This window comes from Brassica napus, chromosome C7, assembly GCF_020379485.1.
Source record: "Brassica napus cultivar Da-Ae chromosome C7, Da-Ae, whole genome shotgun sequence".
Classification (NCBI taxonomy): Eukaryota; Viridiplantae; Streptophyta; class Magnoliopsida; order Brassicales; family Brassicaceae; genus Brassica; species Brassica napus.
In genome coordinates, this window is record NC_063450.1 from 36136004 (window position 1) to 36162281 (window position 26278).

At 30.1% G+C, this 26278-nt stretch overlaps 2 protein-coding genes across 2 annotated transcripts; both read right to left on the minus strand.

The window, feature by feature from the left end:
* Positions 1-1489: 1489 nt before the first annotated feature.
* Positions 1490-3142, minus strand: LOC106407413 (plasmodesmata-located protein 6). Its single transcript, XM_013848270.3, has 3 exons — positions 2253-3142; positions 1961-2089; positions 1490-1758 (listed from the first exon to the last, which is right to left on the minus strand). Exons 1-3 carry the CDS (start codon positions 2974-2976, stop codon positions 1748-1750), a joined length of 864 nt encoding a protein of 287 aa, XP_013703724.2. The 5' UTR covers positions 2977-3142; the 3' UTR covers positions 1490-1747.
* A 10774-nt stretch (positions 3143-13916) lies between these two features.
* LOC106411459 (nudix hydrolase 17, mitochondrial) lies at positions 13917-15560 on the minus strand. The gene is made up of 5 exons (XM_013852230.3): positions 15153-15560; positions 14940-15045; positions 14725-14808; positions 14494-14622; positions 13917-14410 (listed from the first exon to the last, which is right to left on the minus strand). The coding sequence occupies exons 1-5, from the start codon at positions 15236-15238 to the stop codon at positions 14267-14269; spliced, it is 549 nt and encodes a 182-aa protein (XP_013707684.2). The 5' UTR covers positions 15239-15560; the 3' UTR covers positions 13917-14266.
* Between the last annotated feature and the right edge of the window lie 10718 nt (positions 15561-26278).

The window sequence follows — 26278 nt, forward strand, 5'->3', positions numbered from 1 at the left end:
TCTACACACCCAATGTTTATCGATCAAGTACCAATTCAAACGATACAAAACTGGTGTTTAAAAATGTACTCTCTCTGTTTTACTTTAAATGGTGATTTAGAAATTTTTTTGTTTCATTTTAAGTGATGTTTTTAAGTTTTTGTATAAAAAATAAATGTAATTTGATATCTAAGCCTATTTGTATTTGGCAATATGATTTTTTATTGGTTGAATTAATTATAATTATAATTGTTTTTAGGCAAACTAGAAAACTTGATACTAAAAGTTTGTAATTCCTTTTTCGGTGTGAAAAACTTTTAAAAAGCAGTTATTATGAAAAAAAATGCAACATTGACTTCAACCTGGGTTAATTATCGATCATAACTATGCGGGGTGCGTGGACAATGTACGTAGTCACAAGAATACTGATTATACATGTCCCATGGGTTTTCTAGAATACATAAATTTGGCTTGAGGCGGGAACTTTGAGTTATAAAAGATAAAAAGAGTAAGTGAAGGCATTAGAGCTATTAAAAACGCGATCGATTCCCGTATCTGGACCTTATATTCTTGTAACTGGAGTTATATTCTTGCTTTTTTTAACTTAACTGGAGTTATATTCTTATAACCTTTATATTGTTTGTGGGGGAAATGGAACCAAAATTTTCTAGAAAGTACGTCCACTATGCCCAAGTGACATTGTTCTTTTGTGAATTTAGCTTTGGTCATTTATAAATTAATTTTTTTTTTTTTTTTTTTTGTAACTTATAAATTAAGTTCGAATTTCTACCTAAAACTATTACAGTAACACTGGTCAAAAAGAAACTATTACAGTATAACGACATTTAAAACATTGGTGCTCGGAAACGCAGTAATACATCTGCCACTAAAAAAAGTTTAAATTAACAACTATAAACTACGTACATATTTATAACATATTAAGTGGTATATATAGAATGAAAAAAAAATAGAGTCCGTAGACGCTTCCTTTTGGCCTAGGATAAGCTAGAAAACAGAAAATGAAAAATAATATAAAAGAAGTAGAAAACATATTGGAACAAATATTTATTTATTTTATAAACTAGGGCGATAATTGATGATAGAGAGAATGTATCACGTAAGCCAATGGTTCCACCTATTGTGCTTTTATTCTCCCTACTTTTGTTTGAAAACATAATGATATTAATCTGGCCACTTTATAAAGTTATTTTTACTAGATAAATCTATATGTTATGGCATGATTACTGATTAGTATCAAAATCAATCAACCATACCAACCACTTGAGTACTACCTTCTCTTTTAGTAAAATTTTATCGCATATCTTTCAAATCCGACTTTATGTTTTTTCATAGCCGTTGACGCTCCAAAACAGCGGGTAACATTAATATTTAAAGAAATGCGTAGCTATAGTTCAGATTCAAAGAAGACAATCACACATACCATAAGCTAGCTTTCTCGACAATATTAAGTGATTATGGATCTATATATATTATGATAAACATCGAGATATCAAAAGAATTGCATGCGCCACTTTATAAAACGATATTATACGAAGACACGGATACAAGTCTATAAACGGCGTAAAAATCATATACATTTTGATCAAGACTTGAACTAAAGACATAAAGTGGGTCAAAAAGGAAACATTTGAGTGGAGAATATGAAGAATCTCTTCGCTTTTCTTTCTCCTTTACGCATTAAATTCTTTTTTTTTTCTTGATATATTTGATGATACAAGAGTCGAGAAGCAAAACCCCATAACGCAGTTTATTTTCCACCTGAAAAACCAAAATAAATAAATAAATAGAGAATGTAAGAAATTCGGATCCACCATATAATGTGCCTTTATCTTGGGGTCCATCCATCACATATACAAATTGATCCGTTTATCATAAAAACATTTGATTATGATGATTGTGTTCCATTCCATTACGTATATATAAAAAATGAAAAGGAGTTAGGGATGAGTCATTCATTTACCTTTAACTCTCTCGCACGATTTTGACATAAAAGAAAGTAAAACAACGAGTAACGTAACTCCAGCAATTAAGCCAACTATGATTGCAAGTGTCTTCTGTATCTCATCGTCATTATTGTCACGATTCCCACCTTAATCCCAAAACGTTTATCAAATATTGCATGCATATACAATATGATATGACATGTGTAAATGCAGGGATAGTTTAGATTCATCATGAACAATTAATTAACTCTTAAACACAAATAAGAAAATTAAGAGAAACAAAAGCAGCGGAGCAGAGAAGGGCATTACCGTAGCCGTTGGCTCGCGAGTGTCCTCCGCGCCCAGAGTACCGCGCGTAGCACTTGGCTAAGTAAACGTCACCCCAAGCGGCGGTGCCACAATCAGTTTTCAACCGTCCGATCGCTTCCATCAAACAGTCCTGACACTCGCTCGCACTGAGATCTCCGGTGCACTGCGCCACACCTTGCAGCTCCCCCGACACTCCCACTCTATAAGACCCACCGCTACTCGTCGATAAATAACCAACCACCGAGTCCCTCCGAGTCATCTCGTCCGAGTTATACCCAACCGGTGACCCGCACCGTCTAACGACCACCGTCTTATCCTCGACGCCGAGGAACGTCGAGTTGTCATACTTCACGAAACATCCTTCGAGCTGCAACGCGCCACCGGTAGCGCCGGCGCAGAGGCTTCCGAGACGGCTAACGGCTCGAGCGACGCACCTAGCGCAGTCGCCGGAGCCTAAAGAGAGGTCGCCGCGACACTGGTACAAGCCGTAGACGGAACCGTCGCCGCCGGAGATTCCGTTGACGGTGAAGTTGTTGTATGTGTAGAGAGAAGCTGAGCTAACGAAGGAGGTGAGGAGCGAGTTGACGTTAGACTCGTAAGGCGATCCCGGAAAATATTTTGTTTGCGAGCAGCCACCGTAGACAAAAGTATCGACGGCGGCGAATGTGAATGTTCCGAGGAGGAACAGGACGGTGATTAAGAGAAGCGTTTTTGTGCAGAACATGACTTTGTGTGTGTGTGGTATGACTAGAAGAAAATATGAGAATGAGCAACTTTTTATGCTTGGTGCGTTGTTACATTTATTATGAACACAAAATGTTATACACTCTTTTTAATTATCTGGTTGGACTGCTATAGTGTTATTGTCAACATTATTTTGGTTGCTAATTTTATATTATCAACGCTGTTTTTTGTGTTAAAATAACATATGTACACCTGAATTTACACAGCATCTGAAATTATTTCCCTACAAATCAACTAAGACTAAACCGAAAATAAAAAGAAGCCCTAAAAATCTAATAGTTGAGCATAATATATATCTGTATTATTAAAACTGAAGTACCTTTTGGTATTATTTGGAAACATGTATAACAGTACAAACGAGAATTATTTGGAAATACGGATATCGGTAAAAAAAGTAGTATAGTATCATTTTAATAATTTCATTAATATAATTACATTAATCGTCTTTCAATGTTTCACTCATTTTAACAATTTCATTAATTATATTATCTTAACAATACATCACATCATTAATTATATCACTATAATATTGATAGTGCATATTTTATTTATTAGCTAATCAACATTAACTTTATGTCAATTATAAAATAAAAATGAAATATAAAATAACTAGGTTTAGCATATGGTTAAACGTTCGGTTTAGTTTGTTTTACTAAATTTATTTATTTATTTTAGTTTCAATCGGTAGAAAATTACGTACCGAAAACATAATTTAAAGACATGTTTTGTGAATAAAAAAATAACTTAAATCAAAATAATAAAATGTATTACATTTATTGTCACTTAATTTTCACTCCATATACCAATAGCAACTAATCTAGTGGCAAACAAGCTTGCACGAGGTGCTTGAGCTGTGTTCTATGTTGATTCCACCCCACCGGTTTGGCTTTCCGAGCCGGTAGGATTTTTATCATAATTTAGTTGTTGTTGTCAAAAAAAAAAATCACTCCAAATAATTATTTTACTAAATAAAAACTTTTTATATTTCAATTAATTTACCAAACACATAGAAATAGTTATTTTTGTTAGTTTATAAAATCAGTTAGACTGAACATTGGCTATCCATTTAGGTAAAAGTTGTTCTTTTTGAATTTTTTTTTTTAAATTAGGCCTCACTTGAATATTATAAATTTATGTGTGTGTTTTGAGTTTGGTTCTGATGTACAAGAACCTAAAAATATCTAAATAACAAATGTATCTAAAACGGGTTTAGATATTTGTACCAAAAATAACAATATTATCCGATTCGGTTCAGATCTTTTGAATACAATTAGTTATATTACAACACATCTAAAATATATAACACTATGAAAAACAAATATCAATATATAAAATGTAAAAATCAATATCCGTGCGGATGCGCAGATCAATCTCTAGTATAAGCTTTATAGTCCGAGATACCTAAGAATCTAATATATAAGCATCGCATTCAATGATCTAGCTATGTTTTGTAATATAAACTAAATTTTGATCTGTATTTTCAAAACATGGGATTATATTGTACCAAATTAATTCTTTTTAGCTATAATCATTTTTAGATAATATAGTTATGAGTTCCAAAAAACAAGCAATATTATAATATAATGTAGATATAAAAGTTTCACATATGCTAACAATTTTATTTTTTATAAAATTATATAATTTAAAATATTTTAGTTCATTTTAACGGTAAATGATATTTAATTATCGTTTTATTTAGTTGACATATTTTGTAAATAACACATGAACTAAATGTTAGTTATATGCTATGATTTTATTTTAATAAGATAGATATTTCATGTAATATAGTGTAATATTTCCTTCTATTATTAGGCTGGTGTCAAAAAGAATATTTCTTATTTGATCATAATTTTATTTTGGAAAACAATTTGATCATAAATTTAGTTTGATAAAACTAAATATAGGAAATGGGGTGAGAGAAGTCTCTCTATAAAGGAGAAAGGGCCAAGTTCAAGAAGAAAAAGGCCATGATAGCTTCCCACTAGGATGGAGTCACTAGATTTATTTATCAAGGAAAATACCACAAATGCGCACATATATGATTGTTTTTATTGTCGAATTTAACAAACAAATATATTATTTTTTATGATTTTTAATTTTCATCCGGTCCTCTTATCAGTCTCGATGATTTACAGAAATGAGGTAATAGTATTTTTAGCAAGAAATCTGATAATATGATTAACCAAGAGAATCAAGATAATATTTGCTTGAACTTTTCTTATGCGAAACGATAATGACGAGTAAAGAATTTAAGAGACATGATAAGTCTGATACTGTAATATTAGATTTAACATTTGGGTCTCGCTTAATAATTTGTGGGATGTTGTTGTTATGTCATTTCAGTCATTTTGTCATTCTATTTAGCTATTTCTGCATTTTCAATAACGAATTTTGAATATCCGAAACTGTTCTCTCAATGGTAAAGTCTTCTTCTCTAATAGCATTTCCAAAATAAACTCTGTAATTTCAAATATGAAGTTTTTTGCTCTCCAAAAAGAAACTTCAAAACTTCAAATTTGAAGTTTTGAGGAGTGAGACTCTATATTTGAAGTTTCATATATTTATTTGCATTTTGATCCTTACAATTACAAATCACATTTATGATTTATAAATGTTTTCTTGTTTATTGTTTTAATCCTTATAAAAATTATATCTCATAAATATTTTAAGTTTTGTTTACAAAATTTAAGTTTATACATAAAATTAAATAAAACTTTAAAATAATATTAAAAATATTTAAAACTAGATTTAGATAACAAAAATATACAAAAAAAACTTAACAAAAAAGCTTTTAAAAAATTACATAAAGACATAACAATTACACAAATTTAAATATTACAACAACATTAATAGTCAGGTAAGTTTGAACCGGAACCTTCAAAATTTTTAAATATTGTCCATTTTTTTTTGTGTAAGTGAAGATGGTTGTTGTTGTTGTTGATGATATATTTCCGTACAATTCTTTCTTGTTTATATGAATATATTCACAAGTATTAATATCATCGATAAAAGTTAGTCTTTTAGCAATATTTTATGTTTATTTTTTACTTTCTTGTTCTTATCTAATGTATTTACAAGTATTAATATCACCCAATTTCAACAATTTTTATCTCTAATCTACAAATTAAAAATAAGGATAACCATTTTCACTTCAAAATGTACTATTAGATCATATATGCCTTACGAAAATCACTTTATAGAATAATATGATATTTTGATTGAAGTTTAATATTAATTAATTTATTTGGTTTAAAATTTTATATTTTAATATAAAATTTTATTAATTAATATTGTTGTAATATGTTTATATATGTGCTAGTTATTTGCAATTTTTTTATGGATTCAAATTAGTTATGATAAATATAAGGACCATATTAGAAAATACAAATAGTTTTAAAATTGAGTTTAAAGTTTTGTTTTTGGAAAATAACACCTTTAAACTTCAAATATAGAGTTTTGGAAACTTTAAAATAGAATTTCTTTAATGAGATGCTGTAGAGACATAGATGTCAAGTTAGAATCTCCTCAACAACATATAAGGAATTTAACAACTGACTCTTGTCCATCGTCCAAGAAGATTATAGGGTTTATGATTAAAATTTCTGTTTTTTTGTCAACTGAGTTTCATTACTTTAAGCCCATTGGGCAATTACATTTGGTACCAGTTTATACAAAGAGAAGAGTCCATTAAGCACTAAAATATTAAATCAGCCCAAAAAAGAAACATCCAGATGCTGCACAAGATGGCGATTGATTCTTTCGACTCCACGTCTCTGGACACGCGTCCTTCATGCGTTGAGCGGCAATCTCGGTCGTACCGCTGAACCTAACCGCCGCAAGCTTCCGTAGACGCCTTTCTTGCCCTATCTCTCCGCCGTAAATTTCCGCCAGATCAACTCAGAGATGATCCGAACATGAAGATCTGATACCAAATATAAAGCTTCCCACTTTCAACCGTGAATATTCAAGCAGAGAACCCTTGATTCACCTGAGTTAAGACACAGGAAGTTGTGTAAAGGATGAACTAACCATGTAAGAATTTAATTGGGAGTTGTGTCATCTGTCAGTCTGACGCATTGTGACAAAATGACGGATTATACTATACTTCGAGTGGAATATTGGTTCTATTATCGGCAAGAACGTGATTTTTTGAATAATGTAATTATGTTGTCATTTTTATTTGTTAAGAGTTGTTTTTAGTGTGTTATGTAGTAATATATAATAGGTTAATATATTTTGTGTTTGTTTTTTCGAATAATGTGTTGTTGTGCGTATAGTACTTGTTAGTAGTGAAATGAGCATATACTGTAAAAGAATATTGAATTTCAATAACTTTATTGATTCTAAGATTAATGGTTTCAGCGTCAAAATTGTATTATATTTTTTTCATATTTTTGAAAATTATAACTTTTAAGATGTTTTTTGCCATCTCCCTATAATTTGACCTTGAGCCATCACCGTCTATGTATTTCGTTACCTTTCTGGTGTGCGGTGCTTCTCACCATCACCGGAAAAAGACTTACATATTTCTCTTGTTCTTCCTTGTCTTCTTCACCTGTGAGATTATATGATATTTGTTGTAGATAGGGTTTATGAGTTTTCAGTTTTTCGGTTGATTCTCACGGCATTGTAGGTTGTTCCAGTCAATATTGACTGCTCCTCTTCTTCTTTAGATTTCAGCTGATGTTTCTTGGTTGGGTCAGAGTTTAGTCGTTTTTGATGTTGTATTCCTCAACGTTGGCTTACCGTTTATAGTTTCTGCCTGTCTTGGTTTTCAAGATCTAGTTTTTGGTGTTCTGACTTCTACGCTTTCTTTCATAGCTCGAGGACGGCTTCATAGTTTGTTGATTTCGTTTCGTCTCTCTTTTCCTCTCTATTCTCGCATCTCTTTGCAGCTTTCATCGCATCTCTTGTGGTTCTCTCTTTCACCATGTTTGCCACTTGAGATTTGGATAATATTTTCGTTCGTGCATGTTGTATGGGCTTGGAAGGTTATTTCTGGTCTCAAGTTTAGTCTCTGATTTTTTTGTGGTTGTCTTCCATTCTCCCTCCCTCAAATTGTTTCTTTTCTTTCCATGTTTCCTTTCTATAGGTGTGCGGAGTTAGTCTCTTGAAGTTTTGGTCCCTTCTATCCAGAGTTTTGTGGTTTTTCACTTACATGGCCGTGTTGTATATTTTTGTTTAGTTTGAGAGATGTTTCTTATCTTTTAGCTACTGATTGTAATTCCGGTGTTTTAGGCATATATGTTCCTGCTTCTTGCTCGCTTTGGCCTTTCGATTATTATTCTCCTTCTGACCCGTTTTCTTGGTTATTTGCGTTGGTGCTCTAGTTTCTTATTTTTAGTTTGATTATCTTATGATATTAACAGTGAAATAAATATATAATTTGTAAATGAAATAACAAAAATTAGTAAAAATAATAAAATGGTGAAAGTTTATGCTATTTTTGATTGTAAATAAACTAAATATTTAAAATATATTTTTATTATTTTATTTATTTCTTAAATTTTAGGGACTAATAAGTGTGAGAATGATTAGATAGTACATAATTAGAAATTGATAGAACAAATTGCAATAATCTAAAAAAAAAAAGATTTAAAATACAAAAAAATATATGATGACACATGTCAACAAACTCCTATTCCACATGTCATAAGAAGGGAAAAAACCAACTTTATATATAGAAGTTTGAGAGATGTTTTTTATCTTTTACCTACTGATTGTGATTCCGGTGCTTTAGGCATATATGTTCCTGCTTCTTGCTGGCTTTGGCCTTTCGATTATTATTCTCCTTGTGACCCGCTTTCTTGGTTATTTGCGTTGGTGCTCTAATTTCTTATTTTTAGTTTGATTATCTTATGATATTAATAGTGAAATAAATATATAATTTGTAAATAAAATAATAAAATTAGTAAAAATAATAAAATGGTGAAAGCTTATGCTATTTTTAATTGTAAATAAATTAAATATTTAAAATATATTTTTATTATTTTATTTATTTCTTGAATTTTAGGGACTAATAAGTGTGAGAAGGATTAGATACTACATAATTAGAAATTGATGAAACAAATTGCAATAATCTAAAAGAAAAAGGATTTAAAATACAAAAAAAAAATACGAGGACACATGTCAACAAACCTCTCTTCCACATGTCATAAGAAGGAAAAAAATCAACTTTATATATATCCCCTATATATTATTTGAGAAACATTACAACTTCTTTTTGTAACCACATGTCATCACTAAAATGACTCTTGAAATCATTATAGAAATATGTTGGTGCATCTAATTATATAATAAGCTTTTTATTAAATTAACAATAAATTAATCATTAATGTACTTTATTATTTCCTTAAATAAAATTTACGGAATTGCCTAATGTGGCTAAAGTATATATGGCAATTAATGATTTTGAATAATAAAGATTTGATAAAAAAATAGTGTATCTTCTATCATATTTGTTTAATTTTAAACTATTAAATAAATTAAACAACCACAATAACCATATAATAAAAATTTAGATTTTTATGTATATGTTATATTTTAAATTTTTACAAACGGCTATAAATTACTAAAACTGTTAAAAATTTCACATTCAAATTTTATGATCCATGGTTTAAAATTTTTGTTATGACAAAATAAAAATGATTACAAAAATTATATAAGTAAAAAGTCTAATTTAATTAATTATTAAGATTAATATATATATATCGTTTTAAATTAAACTATAAACCATATAAAATACAATATTTTAGTTTCAAAATTTACTTTGAACAATTTTTTTGATAAAAGTTTTGAACGATCATTGACAACTTCTTTTTAAAAAAATTATAAATTAATAAACTATTAATCCCAAAATGAAAATTTTGTTATCAGTAATTTAAATTTTTTTCTATAAAAGATACAAATGATCAAAAAAACTATATTAGTAGAAATCATCATTTAATAGACATTAATATTAAAAATATACTAAAATATATTATCTATGTTAGAATCCTTTAAATTTAATAACATATCCTATCAAATATAAAAAAAAATATTTTTTGGATTAATAAAATTGATTTATATGGTCGTACCAATTTAATTATATATTTAATAGTTACTGACTTTTAATTATTTAATATATATTTATTATTTCATAATATGTAAAAATATTTAATACATAAAATAATTTTTATATATAATGTTGATCCCGCGCAAGGCGCGGATCTTAACCTAGTAGATTATACTATTTATTAAACAAATAACACAGAAAAATCGATCGGTCAATATCATAACAATAAACAAAATCGGTTACTGTGCACTTACATTTCTATTATACGGTTTATAGTAGATTAGAACAGAACAAAATAATAAATTAAATGTTAACTGTTTCTAAGTTGCAAAATAGTTTGGGAGGACACAGAGTTGCAGCTGCCGACAGCTCCCGACGCTGATGACTATCTGCTACACCGGAAAATGAAGAGAAAGTGGATGATAAATAGGAAGAGAAGGAGGAAGGGGATGAGGAAAAGTAGAAGGATGATGGTGATGAGGAGAAATGAGGGGAAACAAAGAGAAAAGTATGATGCTATATTGTGATCTTAAATAGAGTAGTATACTATAATGTATAAAACTATACACGTCTACATATTTGTTGTTAGAACTGAACAAAAAGAAAATATGAGAGAAATTGTGTTTGCATTGAATCTAAAGTTTGTTTTAGGGAACTTCAAACCAGATTATTCATAACAATACAACTATTTATATTACCATGAAGTTTGTAGTCTATTCTTATCACATAACCAAAAATATAGAATATAACACATTACATATCACTGTTTATCTTCTCCAATGCAATTAGCGTGCGATTATTTATCTTAAAAAAAATTGGTTAAATTTCTTTTTTCACTGTCAATGTTGGGTTGCTCCTACTCCTTTACTGTTACCGACTGTCGTGGTAAAAGCTGATGTACAAACATAACTGAGAAAGCACAATTTCAAGTAGATACTACAATAGATTTAACATAGGCTAGTTCAAAAACGAACTCATACTAACTGCTTAACTTTAAGTTTTAAAACAAAAACACATATTCGGATAAAACAGAGGAAATAAACATTTCTAGTCCACGGATGCCATACTAACATAGGATGATTATAGTTTCAAGCAAATATGTAACCATGAAACAAATATCATACTAACCTAGCTTTAACATTGGCTAGTTCACAGCCATACAAAGACATCATTCGTTAGATATAATATAATACCTAAACAGCAGAACTATATAGAACAAAAAAAAATACACAATTCTAGTTCATGTATGTCATATTAACCGAGGGTCATTATAGAACAAAGGCAATACCCATACTAACCACATGGAATTCAATATATATTCTCTTTTTTACAACTAGGGGTACTAGCGGACACCTAAATTATTAGTTAGGCGGCAAATTATAATAATATACTAGTGCCTAAGCCGTCTAGACGGCCGCCTAGGCCGCTTTCTTGAACACTGACTAAAACACACAATAAGAGACGCTTCCATACAACTCTATCAATATACAAAACACATACATACAACTGGAAAACCCGAGTATTGGACTATACTATTCATAATAAACTCCAATATAGTATAGTACATTCTTTAACGACAATTAAATATAACATTATGATACGATGCCGCGTCTTCGTCTGTATGTAAACCTAACCCCCAGACCTATCATCTACCATGTGAACACAACTTCATTGAAGCGCTAACCTTTTCCGCCTTTGATACAACCTTACTCTTCTTCACCGTCAACTCTTCACTGCCTAACACACGATTGTGGGATACTCTCGAGCCATCTGTCAGTTTCTTTGCTCTCTTAATGCCTCTATAAAGCTGCTTTCTCCATAATGCGCCGCAATCCGACTTCCACCGATGAACCCGTAAATTCCCATACACCGGGGATCCCAACTTTAGCCCCCCAGAAGTATATTTTTACTTCTTTCTTCTGAAACGTCTCATCTGTTGTGAGTAGAAGTATTTATGGGAAGAGATTGCAACCATGGCTTGCGTATAGAGTTTTATCTGATGAATTAAAGTTGTCTTATAAGGTGCAATTTCTCTTTTATAAAATGTAATCAAAAACCAGTACAAAATATGAATAATACTTTTATCAATCATTCAAAATTGAGTGATCTCTACAACGCTTAGGCAGATGCTAAAAATCCTAGTGATAAAACCAAAACATATGACATGAGCAACAATTAGAAGGAAATCAAAACAAAGCCCAAAACCTTAAGTTCCAATAAAATACAAATAAAATAATGGGCCACATCAATATTACAAAGGAAAAATCCCATTTTAAACACCGCATTTTAAACACCGAAAGTGTCACTTTCTGGCACTTTAAACACTTAATTTTTTTGACTATCACTTTAAACCTTCAAATTGACATTTTTATCGTAATAAACCTCCAACGACGTTTTCCTGTTCATAAGCGACCGGTACTGTTCATTTTACAGGTTAAAATGAAAACGTGGTTTCTTTTTTTTCTTAAAAAATAAAAATAAAATCAAAATACATAAAAATACAGAAAAAAAAAATCGAATGAAATTGGAAAAAATTATAAAAATTCAAAACAAAATTAAAAAATTAAAACTTCAAAATAACATAAAAATTAAAATTAAAGTTAGAATTTCAAACTTAAAATAAAATAAAATATTAAAAATTCTAAAATTTTTAAAATAAGATCTAAAATTTAAAAACAAAATTAAAATTTTAAAAAATTTAAAATAAGATCTAAAATATTTTTAAAAAAATGAGTCTTTTTTATTTGTATTTATATATTTAGAGTATAAGAGTCTTTTGCATCTTTAATGAAATATTTTGGTTATTTTTTTTTAGAAAATATTTTTGACAAAACTCAAAATAATATATTTGAGAGAATTATTAGCCCTACTTGCGGTCACCGTCAATTAACATGCGTGCGGTCACCATCAATTAACATGCGTGCGGTCACCGTCAATTAACATGGGGTGAATAATGATTGATAAGTGATAACTTAATACGAACTGATTGATTCAACTACGTAAACATGTGACTCATCTTAATTTTTTCGTACCAGAAGTAAGATAACAAGCAGGAATATAAGCTGAGGTTATAATTTTAAGAGCTGGGATAACAATGGATATATGAGTATCAAATTTTTTGAAATGTACTCGTCTTCTATCTGCTCTTTAAGAGAAGAAAATTACTTTATACGTTGTTTTCTCTCTTTTTTTAAAATAAAAATCATGAAAACTGAAGAAGTGATCAAAGCCACGTAAGATTACTTGATTCGAGAAATAGGATTTAAAATGCTTCTTAATTTATTTGGTTTGGACTTTGGACTAAAAGGAAACGATCGATCATACGTCAATCTTTTTTTATTGTTAAAAACGCAACTTGTTGTATTATAAAATGACTAGTAAACAAAAACATTAAATATAAAGATATGGATCTTCCAAAATTTTCCAAAAAACTATAGTATTATAATCGATCTTTAGTAGACTTATAAATATTGTCTTTTTCAATTGCAGCATGAACCTTTGTTTGAAAAACAAACAATTGTTACAAAAACAATCATTCTAACAAATAATGTTATTGTTATTATCTAATTAACTAGTGACTAAGATGTTTGTTTGGTGACAATGAATATGTAGCTGGACCCGGAGAAAAAACAAGTTTAGAAATGTGAACCAACAGTTTCGTAAAAGATAAAGCCAATTTGATAAATGACTCATCAACCTTTCCGATATTATCATAATGAATTTGGAAAACGACAATTTCCGTTACATATATATTATATCAATATAGCTTATGATTGGAGTAATTTATTGTTGCTTTTTCATGTAAGCAATCACACAATGACACGTATCACCAGTTGCATTATTAAATATTTCTCAAACACAAAAAATCAGCATGAAATCAAGTGTTCCCATTGCAAGTTCAAAGAGAGATGAAAAACATAAACAGAGGGAAACACCGTTGCACAGTTTTTGCTTGCACTCTTTGTTTAGGTTCGTAACTCTTCATGGTCTCTTTAATCAAATCTTGCAGAAACATTATAAACACGACATACAAGACTTGTTAAATCACATGATAATTTTTTTACTCCAAATTAAACCTAAAAATCTACTCATAAGTATTGTTTTCCCACTCTGCATTTGTTTTGATCTTCAGCTGTCTCAATACTAATTGAAACCCATCTATTTCGTATCTACAGAGACACACTAGTCCGAAAACTCCCATCACAATCAGTAGTCATCAGCACATTGTTTCAATAGAGATGGAAAGAGTCTTCTCTTCCTTTGGTTGAATCATTGGTGATGAGAGTCTCGCAACCAAAATATCTAAAGCTTCTTTCATCCACCAATCTCTACAGGCTTCTCTGGCGTCTACTACGTTCATCTGAAAAATTAGCAAAAAGATCGTTAGAAAATTCAACCAATATTAAAATTCATCGATACTATAAAGAATGTTTAGCTACTGACCCAGATTCTTTGCCTAGCATGTTGTTCAGGCCACAGCTCAAGTTGTTCTGTAACAAGCATAGGGAACATTAGTCCTTCATAGTATGTTCCTCTGCTTTTGCTCAAAAAGTCCCATTTTCCTAACTGATGCTGCCAAAATTAAAACACAAGAAAACAACAAAAATTAATTTTAAAAGAAAGAACAATAATAGCAAATAAAAAAGAAAACAAGATTTTTATTTTTAAAAGTACCTCAACGTTGCCAAGAACTCCAGCTTCTTCAAGAGACTCTCTTGATGCAGCTTCTTCTACAGATTCATCAAGCTCCCAACCACCCTGAAAATATTAATTAAGTATTGGCAAACACAATTAATACCCAGAAAAAAGTTTAACCTTTAAAATACCAAAACCATCAAACTTAAAAAAAGATTGAGATTTTTTATTCTTTTTGAAGAAAAAGTTTATACCTTAGGGAACATCATGGCGTGGCCTTTTTGAGAAGAGATAACAAGAACTTCTACCTCGTCACTAATTTTTCCATCGCTTGATAACTTGAATCTGTACGGAATACATCTGCAAGATTTTCCATATTTAGAAACTCAGAAAAAAAAATCCAAAAGTAATTGTTTTTCTTTTTATGTTCTTCCGGCGGTGGAGGCCAGATGTATAGATGAACATACCCGACGACTTGACGACGACCTTTGTTGTATCTCTGAAACTGACGACCAGTGCGAGAAACCAAACACACCATTTTTTCAACTCCCATATTTTAGCTAAGTATTTTTACAGAAGAACCCCAATTTCCGAGATAAAGGAAGAGAAGAAAAAGATTATATAAAAGAAAAGATTTGAAACAACTATAACGGTTCAGAATCTGTAAGAGAGAAGAGCCCAAGAATCTATGGTCGGTTTACTGATCGGAAGTTTTAGTAGTTATGCTTTTAAGTGTTTATGATTTGATTTAGTTGTGCCTGAAAAGATTTGAGAGAGAGAGAGGAGGAGGAGAATGTGAAAGATATGAGACAAAAAGCGTTGTGTTCAACCTCCAATTGCTTGTCTTGTTTATATAAAAAACGGCCGCTCAAACATACCCCTTTTTAGTTAGTTTATGTTAATATTGTTGACGTAGGTATAAGGCTTATCAAATATTATCACCCCCTCTTTAAAAAAGAAGAAGTTATCATCCCATCTTCAAAGATTTATTACATCAATATTCTTTATAATATAATTTTAAAATACTATTTTTGGTACATAACTTAGGTTCACCCCTAAGTTAGTAACTTTTAAATTAACCTCACTCTTTATGACCAATCAAAGTGATACATAGATTATTAATTAAAAAACATTAAATTAAACAAAAAATAGCTACAAAAAATAAAAACGCTAATTTTAACGACGCTAACGCTTCCAGCTAAACCCTAAACCCTAAATCTTAATTTCTAAACCCTATACCCTAAATTCTAAACCCAAATCCAAACCCTTAAACTCAAACCCTATACCCTAAACCTAATCTTAGACCCTAAACCCAAATTATATACCCTAAACCCAAAAACTAGACTATAAACCTAAACTCTATACCCTAAACTCAAATCCTACACCCTAAACCCAAACCGTAAACCTTAAACTCTAATCCTAGACCCTAAACCCTAATCTTGGACCCTAAACCCAAGTTATATACCTTAAACCCAAAAAATAGACTATAAACCTAAACCATATACTCTAAACCCAAATCTTAGACTCTAAACCCAAACCGTAAACCTAATACCCAAACCCTATAGCATCTAAGTTTGGGGTTTGAGTTTAGGGTTTACCATTTGGGTTTTAGGTCTAGGATTTGGATTTTGGGTATAGGTTTTGGGTTTAGGATTTACGGTTTGGGTTTAGGATTTACCGTTTGGACTTATAGTTAATGTTTTGGGTTTAGGATATATAATTTGGGTTTAAGGTTTACGGTTTGGGTTTAGGGTCTAGGACTTGGGTTTAGGGTATAGAGTTTAGGTTTATAGTCTAGTTTTTGGGTTCAAGGTATATAATTTGGGTTTAGGGTCTAGGATTAGGGTTTAGGGTATAGGATTTGGTTTAGGGGTTTTGATTTGGGTTTAGAATTTAGGGTATAGAGTTTAGAATTTAAGATTTAGGGTTTATGGTTTAGCTCGAAGCGTTAGCGTCGTTAAAATTAGCGTTTTTATTTTATGTAGCTATTTTTTATTTAATTTAATATTTTTTAATTAATAATCTATGTGTCAATTTGATTGGTCATAAAGAGTGGAGTTAATTTTAAGGGTAAATCTAAGTTATGTACTTTTGGTAGACGGGTAGCTATCCAATTCTTTTGTTATTTTGGGTAAAAATTTGGCTGATTAAGCCTTGTCTTTTCACCAATAAGATTTCCAAATTAAATACGATGATGCTTTAATTTTTTGGTATATATATATTACATTTCATATGAAGAAAATTGTAAATTTCAAAATAGGCCCAAACGACGTGTGTGAAAAATAAATAAGGACAAACGAACCAAAAGTTTGGATTGTATAATTAAAAACAACTCGTATTGCAAATGTGGAAGAGATTTTAGTTATCATTTAATTTAACTTAACGACATATTTGCCGACGTCAATAGACATATATAAACAAAATATGATACGTACACTATAAAATAATGAATCGGGTTGATGTATTCTTTTTCCTATAATATAATAATGATATAGCTAATAAAATTATATTTGAGTAACCAACTTAATTATGGTGTACTTAATTAAGTAATCACCGTTTTGTTAGTTGTAGCCAAAGAATTTTTCAAACTTACATTAGTAAAATTTACTCTCATAGTCGCAGCAGCTTGGTAAATATTGGTGGGACAACAAAATTAAGAAGTTAGAGAATCAGTATGATTAAGGCATAGCCAACATATATTTCAACGTAATTAATAATTGGACGTTGTCCATGTCAACGTATTTAAGGGGTTGCTCTGTCGTTTCGTGGTTTAGGCTTGTAGGTTTGGTTGGTTAATAACAAGAGACATTAATTAGGTTAATAATTAATCACGTAAGTTTGATTAAAAAAAATGTTGTAATTTTAACATTTTAAAACGTAGTTAAACAATATAATCTGTATCCTAACGCGGCACGTTTGTGTTGACTTTGGAAGGGACGTGGTCAGGTGCGTCGACGCCTCCAATCATTTCCTTAAGCTCGACCAAGTCCGTGTTTGAATCGTGGTCTGTGGACGCGTCTACGTTTGATGTTTGTTCGATGTATCTCGTTTTTTTTCTTACCCGAGTGGTGTAGTAGTTACGTATTGAAAGTAATTCGATCGTACTATTCAATATAAAACTGCTAATGTATAATGCGTGGTTTGGACCGGGCTTTAATTAACACGATTTATAACCCCTTTGAAAATGAAAATTTTGTCCTTATTATATACCATCCTCATGGATAGAATATGATTGTTAATTTTATGATCTGCTTGATTGCGATATAGTGCCATGCATGGAACATATAGGCAGAAAATATATATTCCGATTAGGGTTTGTCAAATTATATGCTATATTGGTTTACGATCCAAAAAAAATATAATTGAAAAACTTTATGTAGAGCAAATTAAATACTAAAAGTATTTATGATATTTGCTTTGCTCTCATTATTTTGCTTAGTCTAAAATTAACAAATTAACCTCAGAAAATATCTAATATGATTATATAAGTTGATTAGAGGGTTGTGATCAGCCATATTAATGATAAAATATATCAATCTGTGTTCCTTTTTTTCTTTCTAACAACCAAATCATTTCATAAAAAAGTTTAACGAAGCAGTATCAATCTGTATTTCTTAATGTACTTAAAAATGGGCTATCTGCCTATCCACGTGATAGTTACTTGTTTTGAGAATGCTGGAATTAAGTACTTCATTACAAATAAGACGTAAGTGATCGATCTACTTAATTAATATGATTTACATCGATAAAGAAGAACATATTATCATTACTATATATCTTCTAGCTATTTGATTGATGAATTACTTAGCGTATGACTAGTTCCAACGTAGCGGTTGCACTTGTGGCTGCGGGAGTTTGCGGATGCGGTTGGTTGCGGTTTATAGCGGTTTTAAGAGATTTGTACGACTGGTTCTGCTGTTAGAAATTAGTGCGTTTGCAGGATACTTATGACTGATTAACAACCAAATACAGCAGCGGTTAAATAATAAATTAACAATATTTTCATTTTATATAATCATAAAAATATCAAAAATCATAATATTATAATAAATATAAAAATTATTTTTAGAAAGTTCTAGTTTTAAATTTTTAAAAATTATAGAAAATAATTTATTTTAAAACTTTATAATATTAATTAAAATATTATAGATATATTTTAGTATTTTTATAATTCCAATTTAATTTTTTTATTGAATATTTTTATTTTTGTATTTATATTGTCTAAAAAAAAGAAGAAAAAAAATTATCCTCCCGCAACCGTCCGCAGCCGCAAACGCTAGCTGAAACTAACTTTTAAATTTATGAAGTTTAGAGCGGTTTGAAACGGTTTGGAGCGGTTTGAGCGATTATTGCAAAACGCCAACAACTTCTACCAACCGCAAAAGCTGCGTTTGCGGGTGGTGGCGGAGAAACCAGTCATACCCTTAGTCCTATTATCTAGGGGCTCAGACGATTGAAGAAAAATACGAAAAATTATCTCGAGGATTGAGTAGGTAAGTCGCAGAAGACATATAAGTTAAGTACACCAAAAAGGTTCAATGAATTTTGCTGAATGCTGAATAAAACTATTCGTACTACTAGATAGGCGTAGACTTATCAAATGTGGATACTTCCTGCAAATGTGTGGTACGTGGATATAAAGCCATTCTTTAAATGCTACAACCATTAGTATTTAAATTTTGCCCACCGTTTTAGAATAGTACCACTATAAATCCACAAAAGTATTTTCTTTCACCAGCACACATGATTAATCTCTTTAGTCTGCACCCATCATAGTTCATGTGTTCTAGTAAGAAAACACTTTTAACCACCTAAGAAAGTATTTTTGTTGGCTTCATCTCACTTCCCAGCTTGATGTTCGATGAGATTATAGAACTTCTCTACGACATTAGTTGTTTAAGCATTTTGTTTGCCCATATCTTAATATGTTGTATTTGCTTCCTTGTAATAGCTGGTTATTTAGCCATGATAGTTTTGTTATTATGTTGTATGGACTTTTTTTCTACTCACGGAAAGTAAGAATCTATAAAATTGAGATTTGATAAAAAAACACTAATGTTTATTATTATATGTCAATTTTAAAAACTGTTGAAGTTATTTTCATTGCTTACACATATACGTATGGAATAACTAGTATTTTCATATTCACCTATCGTATTAGACGATCCACGGTATCATCTAATTTCTTATCGTACGTAACACTATACCGAAGATAGGGAGGTTTAAACTTAATAGATATCCATTTGGTGATATATATTTTTACTAAAAGTGTCATACTATTCAAACGTCTAATCTATGCAAAATTTTCAACGCCAATCCGAATCCAGGCCTATTTTACTGATGTTTTTTTTGCGTAAATATAAAAAGATTTTTCATGATTAAATGTTGTTATCCACAAAACATGAAACATTATCAAAATTCAAAGCTACTCTCCTAGTTTTTGAAAATAAACAAAACAAATTAAATGGAATATTTTTTTTTTGTCATCAAATTAAATGGAATAAATGACGGAAAATAATTGGTCGGAAAGAGAGACCGCCGCACGATATGTTTCCCTCAGCCACAAAGACATCGCCTACAAATTATATGGACAGGAAAGAGTCTTAAATTCTTAATAATCATTTATCAATAATCACTTCTTTTTTTTCAAAAATAAATAAATAAATAATCATTAATCAATCGCATCTTCTTTTATTCTACTATAGATTCCCCGCTGCTTTTTTACTTCAAAAACATGAGTGTTTGTTTACGAATTTGATTAAATTTTGATTAATTTTGGATTAAATTATTATTTAACTTTTAAAAAAATATTATATAACTTAAATGATGGGTATAAGAATGACTTTCCGAGAATATAGGAAATTGACACTACCACGAGGGTATCATGGGTTTATGGATTGTCAATAAATGATTAGATGAAACCATATAGGGACCCAAACTATATATCTTTTCAAATTATTATTATTATTATTATTTTAATTATACGGGTATCCTAACCCCACAAAAGTGGTTCATACTAATCACGTATTGCCACGTGTCGGTCTCCTGTCCCTGGCGATGCAGAAATGTTAATTCTCCAGTGGCCGGGACTCGAATCCTGGTGGCTTCACTAAGCTTTTGCCCTCAAGTTAATCACCAACAAACCACAAGCTCTGATTATCTTTTCAATACGTTTCCATTTTCATTTAACAAAGCCCTACAAATTTATACTATTATTAAAACTGAAGTACATTTTGTAACTGTTTGGAAACATGAATAACAATATAATTTTGGAAACATGGATAGTAGTATAAAAAAAATATGGTATCCTTTACTAGTTTCATTAATATAATTACATTAATTGTATTTCTATATTTCACTTAGTTTAACAATTTCATTAATTATATTACATTAACAGTACATCACATCATTAATTACCGTACTAATAATATTACAAATTTTTATTTATTAATATTAACTTTGTGCCAACTATAAAATTAAAAATGTAAATTAATTGGGTTTTGCATATGGTTAAAGGTTCGATTTAGTTTTTTACTAAAACTGTTTTTTATTTTAGTTTCAATTGGTAGAAAATTATGTAGCCAATAACATAATTCAAAGACATGTTTTTGTGAAAGAAATAATAACTTAAATCAAAATAATAAAAATGTATTACATTTATTGTCACTTAATTTTTTACTCCATATAATTATTTTACTAAATAATTTTTTTTTCTATTTCACTTAATTTTGCCAAAAACATAGAAATTGTCTTTTTATTAGTTTATAATATCAGTTAGGCATGACCATTGACTATCCATTTAGGTACGTGTTGGTCTTTTCTTGTATCATTTTTTGGTTTTGAAATTATTTTCCGTTTGAATATTATAAATTTATGTGTGGATTTTGAGCTCGGTCCTTCTGGGCATGGATGAGTTTTCTGATGTATAGGAACCTAAAAATATCTAAGTAACAAATGTATTTGAAACATGTTTGGATATTTATACAAAAAATAATCATATTACCATATTCGGTCCAAGTTTTTTTTGAATAAAATTAGTTATATTACGACACATCTAAAACACTAATTATGAAAAACAAATATCAATATCAATGTATAAAAATGTAAGAACCAATACTCGCGCAGGTGCGCGGATCAATCTCTAGTAATTAACTATAATATTATGTATATGCATTGGATTTGTTTTTGATATTCTCTAAGGCTTCAATCGGTGACCACATTTTATGAACAAAATAATGGTGAAATTCTTATTCTTCAATTTTATAACAATCATGTTAAATTTTTTACCAAATTACATACACATGGGCCCCACTCTATTCCTCTCATTTCCTTAAAGATGAAAATAATTATGAAGAAAAAAGTTCCTCTTCCAATTTTGATGGGAATAAATTGAACATAAATTTATATATTTCTATTTTTTCATTTCCTCAATTGAATTTTTTTAAACTATTTTATTCATTTTTGTGTTCAATTAAACGGTCACCAATTGAAGCCTAACTCTTTATAGTTGATACTTTCATCTGTTTTGCAAAAGTACAATCTTAGATATATGTTTTAAATCACCATAAATTTTACACATAAACTCATACAACTTTTAACAATATAAATAAATAAACTTTTGAACATCATTGTCCACTAAATAAGCAATTTGTTTTGAGAAAAGGGTTCAAGCAAGTTTTTTTTTTACATAGTAAAAATATATATTCTAGAGTGCATGGTTAAGTATAGAGTATGCGTTGGTGTCTTTAATCGGTATGATAGACAGTGAATGTTGCATGAATATAATAAATATATTTTTTGACGAAGAAAATTAAGTTTCTTTTCTTATTCTAGAAATCTACTTTGTAGTCTCTAGAAAACAGAATATTAGGATAAAGACTTTGCCCACAATTTTTCTCCTGGAGTTCACATTCAGATTTGGGATTTTTCCCCATCCAAAATTATAAATTTATAAGAGATTCGAGAAGGAGGTAATTGGAAAGCGACTTTCTAGAATTTAGAATCTTAAGAGAACAATTATTGGGGGTTCTTAGGATGGAGTTCTTAGCGGAATATAAGAACTCGTCTCTTAACTTTTAACTAAAAAAATTAAGAATCGGTTCTTAAATAGAAAGAAGGTAATTGGAAAGCGACTTTCTAGAATTTAGAATCTTAAGAGAACAATTACTGGGGGTTATTAGAGTGAAGTTTTTAGCGAAGTATAAAAACCCGTCTCTTAACTTTTAACTAAAAAAGTTAAGAATCAGCTCTTAAAACTTCTATTTAAGAATTAGTTCTTAACTTTTTTAGTTAAAAGTTAAGAGACGAGTTTTTATATTCCGCTAAGAACCCCACCCTAAGAACCCTCCAACAATCATGCTCTTGGTCGTTTCACAAACATTGATCGTTTCACAAACATTGATCGTAGTTTTGCTGAGAACGAGTGTGACTCGAAGGCATTTATAAGAGTAAGTTTTTACTCTAGATCATTATCTATTCTAAGTTAAGCTAAAAAAAAGTTAATTGTCAAGTAGAATATGTTTCATTATTTACTCTATGCACTATTTACAAATAGGAAAAAATACATGAAATTTTATTCTGAGTTTTATCAGTTATATAATTATAATCGAAATATTTTGACGAACTATTGTCCGTCGGTATCTTCCGACGCCCCATAGTCCGTCGATATTTTCCGAGGACTACATTCGTCGGTATAATCCGAAGAACGTTCTCCGTCGGTATGTAGTTTTTCCGATGAACTCTGGTCTCGTGTGTCCGCATCGGAATATCGTCGGAAGTTCGTCAGAATGACGTTTCTCGGTATTCGTCAGAAAGTCGTCGGAAGGTCTGACGAAATTCCAACGAATACTTTTTTTTCCGACAAAATGATACCGACGAATTGGTTCGTCAAAAATTCGTCGGAATCGGTCTATTCCGACGAATTTCTGACGATTTCGGCCATCAAAATCCTCATGTTTTTTCTTGTAGTGTTTTTATTTTACTCTCATTCTCACTTTGTTATTTACTTTCATTTACTTCTATTTATCAATCACAACAGTAGAAAGGAGAAGAAAGGAAATCTTCTTAAATTTTTGGGAAATATAATATTTTAATTATAAAACCTAACCTCTCTAATATTATATTTACTCAGAACTTCTGAGTAAAACAAAATTTGAAAAGGACGTTGAATGATGTCCACCTTTAAACAGTTAAATATATGTATGAATGATAACGGGTGGAAAAATGGTTGCATGATAAGTTACAAAAAAAATGGCTGTATGAGTCGGAACTGATCTCGCATCATTTTACCGCACTATGTAATAAATTAACAATTTTTTGTTTTTTTTGAAACACAACAATTGCCTCTAATATATAGTCTAGAATTTTTGGGAATTTGTTTTAGGAATGAAAAAAGAAGATGTCGGCATCAAAGGAAGACCGGAGCAAGTCGTGAGAGTTGAAATGGTCGGACACCACATGCACCCCTTCCCTCTCTAATAATATAGCTTGTGAGCCCACCTTATTAAACTCTCTCTTGTCCAAGTCTATATATATTGTTTCTTTGTTGTTGTTCATTTATGATAAATTGACAAATTATGATTTTTAATATTTTTTCTTTTAAACGGGTTTACATATTTTTGTAACCAAGGACTAAAACATGTTTCCATGTGTTGTTTATTCTTTAAAGGAATTTCCTTTTGATAATTATAAGATAAGAATTGAATCCCATAATAATATTTGGATAAATGGGTAGCTGACAAATTGTTTTTTTCAATAAGTGGAATATATAGATTTCTTACATATAAAGCATATAAATACACTAATAACTACAAATATAAACTCTTTACAAAAAATTGTATAATTAATATTCAAGAAGACATTTTATTATTATTGTTATTAGTACTAAAAGTAATAGGTAAATGTTGTTTAATTGTTAAGAAATACATTAAATTTAAAATATTGATGCCAAGCTAGAATGATGCCAAACAAAGTTGAAAACCCAAAACAAGTTCATCCTAATGATTGTATTAACTAACTTATACCAGAATCTACCATTATGGACGCCTCTCAGCTTTAGCTAATTTTGATTCTTGGTATTATATTCAAGAATTTTCGAGTACATGTTCTAGAGAAGTAGTTGGATTTTGTAATACCTCAAGTATGAGTGGACGTTCGGGTACCCATTTAGGTTCAGTTCGGATCTATTTGGGTTTTGGTTTTTTGGGTTCAAAGATTTCAGCCACATTCGGATATTTTTAAATTTTGGTTCGAGTTCGGATTCAGATAATCCATTTAAATTATTTTTTTAAATTCATTACATGCTTTAAAGTTCTCAAAATCTATAAACAAAGTAATATATTACATTATAAATTTAAATAACATATGTCAAAACACCTAAAATTAACATATAAATTGGTTTAGTTTAAATATTTGGATAGATAATCAATAGATATTTCAAGTAGTTTTGGTGTTGAGTATATTTTAGCTATTTAAAACATTTACCTTTGACTATTTGTATATATTTTCAAGTATTTTGAAAAATTTAAAAGTATCTTATATATTTTGGATGTTTTTAATATACATTAAATCTAAAAATAATTAATAAATTTAGATATATAACTTTATTTCAGATATATTCGGGTACCTGAAATACTTTGGTTCGGGTCGGATTTGTAAATATAGAGTAAATTTATTTGGAAATTCTAATTATAACTAAAGTTTTCCCTGTCTAATTATGAACATGTTTATTTCAATGTATGGTAACCCCGTAACATTTATAATATGATTATACGATTTTTATTTATAGAAACATTAAAGTGAGATTCAGTTAGTACCACCATGTGACCTGATGGGCTCTTCGTAGACAGGTGTGGGGGCAATTTTGTTGGATCAACCAAAACCAGCGTTTTACAAATTATATTGGCATTCAAGACTACACTAGGAAATACTGTACTCAATAAAACAATGGGTAAAGTCAAATTTATACGAAAGTGGACCTAACTGATAATACACTTGATTGATGTGAGATCTTAGAAAAGGAATATAAATGCGTATAATTCTTCATATATTTAGTTTGGTTTGATTTCTGTTAACAACTGAATAACACTATATTAAGGGCATCAACATTGAAGGATCTTAGCAAAAGTTCACGCAGTTTTTGACAAAAAAAATATTAAAATATTCCAATAGTGTTGAATCCGCGTCGTACGAGGTCGCTGGGAAAACCCCGTATCGTTACTGTTCTGCGGGCTCCACGCCACGTGGCGGCCCGAAATTGGATGAATTTTAATTTTTTTTTAAATGAAACGAAAAACGAAATTAAAATAATAATAATAGGAGTATTGGGAATCGAGAAGTGAGGGTTCACCAATGCTGATGGTCTGAAAGGATCGAAAAAATCATTCTGAATTACTAGAGAGGTAAAATACATTTTCAAGAAGACTTCTTAAAACGAGATAAGTTTTAAGGTGCATATGCATCCGTTTTGATTATGAACAGTTGCTTAATAACTAACCAAGAAGTGATCGTGTAATGATAATGATTCGTTGTTTGGCCAGGTGAAGATATGATCTTTTTTTTTTTTTTTTTTTGAAACACCGGTGAAGATATGATC